The sequence below is a fragment of the Mytilus edulis genome, chromosome 8 (assembly GCF_963676685.1).
Source record: "Mytilus edulis chromosome 8, xbMytEdul2.2, whole genome shotgun sequence".
Classification (NCBI taxonomy): Eukaryota; Metazoa; Mollusca; class Bivalvia; order Mytilida; family Mytilidae; genus Mytilus; species Mytilus edulis.
Window position 1 is genome coordinate 31,148,421 of NC_092351.1, and position 6,225 is coordinate 31,154,645.

At 31.9% G+C, this 6,225-nt stretch overlaps 1 protein-coding gene across 1 annotated transcript; it reads left to right on the forward strand.

Annotated features, from left to right (window-relative positions):
• The first annotated feature begins 374 nt into the window (after positions 1-374).
• LOC139486968 (scavenger receptor cysteine-rich domain-containing protein DMBT1-like) lies at positions 375-5,313 on the forward strand. The gene is made up of 5 exons (XM_071272007.1): positions 375-523; positions 1,445-1,541; positions 2,847-2,974; positions 3,929-4,174; positions 5,008-5,313. Exons 1-5 carry the CDS (start codon positions 466-468, stop codon positions 5,172-5,174), a joined length of 696 nt encoding a protein of 231 aa, XP_071128108.1. The 5' UTR covers positions 375-465; the 3' UTR covers positions 5,175-5,313.
• The last annotated feature ends 912 nt before the right edge of the window (positions 5,314-6,225 follow it).

The following is a 6,225-nucleotide window of genomic DNA, read 5'->3' on the forward strand; positions in this document are numbered from 1 at the left end:
GATCCTAGCCAAAAAAAATAATTTTAAGTATTGAATGCTTCTTTTTGTAACTTCATAGGGTTGTAAGAGCGTTGACCGTGTGCACATCTTTAGAATGAAGCGCTTCTGCGCTTCATACAAAATGTACTTCGGTCAACGCTTTTACATCCCAATGAAGTAACAAAAAGAAGCATTCAATTCTTAAGTGAAGTAGATTTACTTAAACATTTGATATGTTATGCCTGTGTCAACCATTCTATGTACATAATATCCACATAAAGAATTATTCCTAGATATAAAAATCAACATTTACTTATAATTTTGCAATTTATATATTCTATTTAAATCATGTTGTAAATCATTCATAATTATATGATTATTTGTTCAGTGTACTTGAAAAATCTGAAAAATCCTGCGCAAAGATTTCCTGTGTGAAGAAGGAAGTTAATAGTTTGAAAAACTATATACCATACCAACACTAAGAAGATGTCTTGTTTTATTGTCATTTGTCTGGCAGTTTTCACAGTCATTATGCATATAACAGGTAAATTGGTGTGCATGAAAATTATATATTGTGAACAAAACTACAGCTTTTGGTGACGTATCTAAAAGACACTGAACACTGTTGAACTACATTCTCAACTCATAACTAAATTTGATTGCTTCTGTCAAAAGCGATCGTTTTAATGCATTAATATCCATATGTTTTGGTTTTTCTCGTCGATATTTTGCGCGATTTGATGATTAAGTAGACAGTGTTAATTTTGATAGTTTATGCTTTTCGCGTAACGGGGTTTAATAAACGTGTAAAAATTACTGTATTGTTTTGTTGAAGATGAAAATAATATTTCTCTAATTTTTGTGCTATTTTCACATTTCCTGACCGGTGCGAGAAAAATATTTCTACTCACTAGTGAAAAATCTGTTCTCGGCAAATGGTTGGTTGAGTTTTAATTGTGACGTTGAATTTTCTTGTTTTTCTTCTGAATTTTCTTATTGTGACGTCATGAAAAAAGGTGACCATGCCTGAAGACGTCACATCAAAAGTTAACATCTTTCCTCAAATCTTTGAAAAGAAAGGATAAAAATCATTAGAGAAACAGATTCAACCACTATAACTCGGGTATTACGATATTTCTCCACTGTCAATAGTTAAATTTTAATTATTAAAAGCTAACACACTAGATTAACGGACAAATAAATACTAATACGTGAACTGCAAAATAACATACGCATAATTCGGAGCTTAAAAAATGTGTATCACTTAATGGATTTAAAAATATCCTTCTAATTTTATAAGCTAAAAAAATCGTAAGAAAAATACATACCCTAAAAAGACAAGTTGAATGGCACCGATATTAATATACATCTAAAGATTTACATAGTATTCTAAACAGTAAATAAAATGCTTTACAATATGTCGAGCACTAAAGCATACTAAAAACAAATCCCAAATCTATTACAGAGAATGTAAATGCAGCAATTCATCTTACAGCAACTCCTTATCTGCAGACATTTGTGTCACATGATTCGTACGATGGAACAACATATTATCCAGAAGGGTAAGTTGATCTAATAATCAGATAACGCATCTTGATAAGTGTTAATTGATATATCTTTCAGAAAGGTATATCTCGACATTTTTCGTTCAATCAAGCAATCACGACAACCGCGTTATAGTTTCTTTAGAATGAACAACCGTTATCACTAAACATCGTTAAATCTTGGTTTCATGCAATAATAACTGATCCCCTTTAATGATTATAGTCAATCATTATCGGAACAATGTATCAAAATGACAAAACTTGTTTTATAGATATTGACTCTTGTTGAAATTGAATCATTAACAGCTTTACCTTGAGGGTAACACCAGTTCATGTCCAGTAGTCAGAATTGTTCCGTTAATATTTCATATCAATAATGGTTATTTTGTGGATAAAATTACTGTTTATACATGCTGATGATTCACTTTGATGGGACGTTGTCTCATTGACACTCATACCGAATCTTCTTATATCTATGAATTATTCGATACACTTTTTAAGAATTCTTGGTTTGTTTATGCTCTGCATCTTCGTATTTGTTTTATTGTCTTCTGTATAAATTACTCTATGTATCAAAGAGGGACGAAAGATACCAAAGGGACAATCAAACTCATAAATCGAAAACAAACTGACAACGCCATGGCTAAAAATGAAAAAGACAAACTAAAAACAGCACACATGACACAACATTGAAAACTAAAGAATAAACAACACGAACCCCCCAAAAAACTAGGGGTGATCTCAGGTGCTCCGGAAGAGTAAGCAGATCCTGCTCCACATGTGGCACCCGTCGTGTTGCTTATGTGAGAACAAATCCGGTAAATAGTCTAATTCGGTAGGTCACATTCATGAAAGGGAAGGGGATATTGCATTTTATTTTTCACTTTTCTGAACCTTTCTTAATTGGCTTAAGAGAATAAAGGTAATATCTATCATTCTATTTTGCTTTTAAACTGTTTTGAAACGACGGCCACTGCTGAATCTAATATAGACAAAACTCACGTTTTGAAAACCATGTCATAATCCATGTAAATTTTGTTTCATCTCAAGGAATATCACATTTGTCGGATTGAAAGCATAATATCTTAAGTTTTTGTTGTAGGTCAGGTGATAATATCCTAGATTTTGATAATCTGGAATGTCTGAAGATCTCAACTAGAATGGCGTACGCCGATAAAAAATCCAGAAAAGGCCGTCATGTACATGAGAAAATTTGAGCTAAATTTGAATGAGGGTTTTTGTTTTCCAATATCAATGGTAGCTAGTAGTTGATATTTCGTATTTCAGAGTCAAAAGTATATCTATGTTTTTATTTCGTTTCAGAAATTATTCTCGCGACTGGTTGATTACAGGACAAATTCCTAATTACACAATCACAATAGAATTTACAGCATGTGTCTTGGAGACGGCTAAACAAATTTGTTTATTTGACAACGTTTATATTTTTGATGGTATGTCTTAGTTTTATTGTGCCTACTATCCATTGGTTTTTTTTTCAATTCATTTTTTTTATAAGTAATAAAATCTAACAAAATGATTGTTTTATGTCCTACATATCCTCTTTCTATCAAAAAAATCATCATAGGTACAAAGATTAAAATTTGATATTGACGCCAGACGCGTGTTTCGTCTACGATAGACTCATCACTGACGCTCGAATAAAAACATGTTTTGTGAAATAAAATAAAGATATAGAATTAAAGAATGACACTATAAGTCAGAAAACCAGTAGTGCCTCCCAATTTGACTTCCGGTAACCTGTTAGTCAAAAACACTGTAAACAAGACGGCATCTGATGCAGACGATCATATGTCAATGTTTTAAGTTATGCAAACTTCTCAAATAAAGGGAAGATGATATAACAGTGTAATATATTTTGTTCAATGACTCTCAAATGTGACGGTCATTAGGACGTGACGTCATATATCGGTTGACGTCATTGTTGGGCATACGACGTAACATACATCGAGCTGTCATATTTTCCGGAACACGAAATACGACCCAGAAAAACTACTGCTAGCAAGATGGTTAATGAAGTATGTGAAACAATAGAAAATTATCAATCTGATATGTAACAAACAAAAAATGCAAAAAAATCAACAGTGGAAAAATGTTCAAAGTTCCTCACACATTCATTGGAAAAATTATATAAATTTATTACTCTTAGAAATAATATTTGCTGTTTAAAAAACTTTTATCGCCTGTTTCATCACAGATTGCAATCGAATCAACTCTGCTTGAATATTTCTAGTCATCCTCGTATAATTCAGTCTCTCCACTTACCTCCCCGTGATAAGTTCCAAATCCTATACAAGAGCCTGCATATTGTCACATTTATATTCAACATGTTGTGTGAGGAGAACTGTAGACTTTCTTGTAAAAATGTTTCTTCTTTTATTTTACAGGTTCAAATGTAAGCGCAACTCTAATTAAACAGACTTGCTGTGGATTATTTGATGACACGGTCCCATTTAAAGTAAATAGCACAAACAGTTATATGTATATACTTTTTCAAACCGACGAAACATTTAGCAGTGAAGGTTTTCAAATAAGTTACATACTTCATGGAGCACCAACAACAACTGCACGTGTCAACACCAATAAACTTATACCAGAGAGAACACCAATGACAACTGCACGAATCATCACAAGTAAGCCGACCATTAATTTGTTTCATTACTTTACAGTACATCTTTATAACATCCCTGACTCTAATAGAAAGTTAAAGTTATCATTCTACGTCATCCAAAGATACTAATATCTAAACAAATGTATTTGTAAAACCTTTCAGAATTTTGTGTCCTCAACGCTCTTCAGCTGTGTAATTCCTCTGACCTATGACATGTTTGGTTGTTGTTGATGAGTCTTTCATAGATGAAATACTAGTCAGGTGTTAACAAAATAAATTAGATCTTTGAGTAAATATTTCCGAATAACACAGTATTAAAGAAGTTGCGTCTCGCATAATGCATGGTTTTCTGTGGGTTTGAAATAGCAAAAAATAAGGAAATATTCGAGGCAGTTGTCGAAACTTTGTGTTGTCATAACGTTTCATTAATATGGTTTCTTTCTGTTTGATGATATCATTCTTAATTACTCACAACAATAAGTTTTTACTACTCTTAGGCGTGTATGGCCTTAATCTTATTTTGCATTGATATTTCAATTCTGTTCAACCTAGAGTTTGATGTGGCCTATTTTATTTGTTACTTACATGACAATTTATCAGTCTTATGAAGACGTAACGAAACGCTCGTCTAGCATGATTGAAGTATTGCAATATTTGGATTTATACACACTGGACTGATACCACTGCTCGTGTACCTAAAACAAAAAAACTGACCCCTACAAAATAGTACTACAACTGATTTGTTGTTTCATGAATTTTTATACAATATATTTATGACGATTTTGAAAACTAAGTGTGTATGGCTGTCGCGATAGGTTTGCTTTAATTTTCATGATTTCATATTTATATCTTCAGACACAAACAGTGATCCGGTTGATAGTAAATTAACAGTTTATATAGCTGTTGGATGTGCAGTAACAGCCATGATAATCATTTGTGTCGTATGTTATATCATTTGGAAGAAATTTAGTAACAATGAAAGCAAAGTCCGTGACAATTATACAAACAAGCATAACAGTTGAAAACATAAGAAAGAAGAAATTCTTATTTTATTCTGCTTTATTACTATTGAATACCTAAGTTGTTGCAAATATAAGAGTGAAGAGTAGTATAATTTCAATATCAGATAATAAAGAGCTTATATTTAACTGACAGGATACTCAGGGCTTTTGATTACGTAACGAGTATATCTCATATGCAGGCGCTTTTAAAAAAAAACATTCATACATATTATGTCTGGTTTTTTTGCATGTACCAAGTCCAGAACATAACAGTTATTATTCATTCCTTTAATGTTGATTTTGCCATTGATTTTAGGATTTCCGTTTTGAATTTTCCTCGGAGGTCAGTATTTATGTGATTTTACTTCTTGGTATATTGCTACTAAAGAAGGGGAAATTGATAATTTCACAAATTAAAAGTCTACTTTGTCAGGGATTCTGTTACTACGATGACCACGAATATATGTTAAATGAAATGACATATCGTATGGTATCTCAAGTAATAAAACATATAACGTATGCTTTTTTTTTAATATTAAAAAATATTGTTGCTTATGTTTTAGGAAATGATGGTGTACAGGGTTGGAGAATTTAAATTTTTGGAAGAAATGATTTCAGAAGATTTAAAATTATTGTGAAGCTCTTTAGAATTTTTTTATGATCTACATATTGTTTATACCACTATGCAAATAATCAGTTTCACAGTATTACGGACGAATCTCTTTCACTGCAGTCAGAATGTTTGTCAATCTGAAGGACAATTGCTTTGTAGACCATGCCGCTGAGCCGGCAATGTATCGTGTTTTTGTCCAGAACATTTGCAAGCTCATGTATCCCATTTAAACAAGGTAAGTCCTCAGATTTGATGTTCAAAGTAATGTTCATTGGTGTCATGAAGGACTTATGATTCGAAAATCGTGTTCTTCTGATATGATATATTATTATATGTGGGAATATCTGACTGCAAATTAATTCTTATTCTATAACAAGACACTTGTTATAGTACTATTAACACAAAAAAGAAAATATAATAAGAAGCTCTGTCCAAACATTTATCTTGAAAAGAAGGACG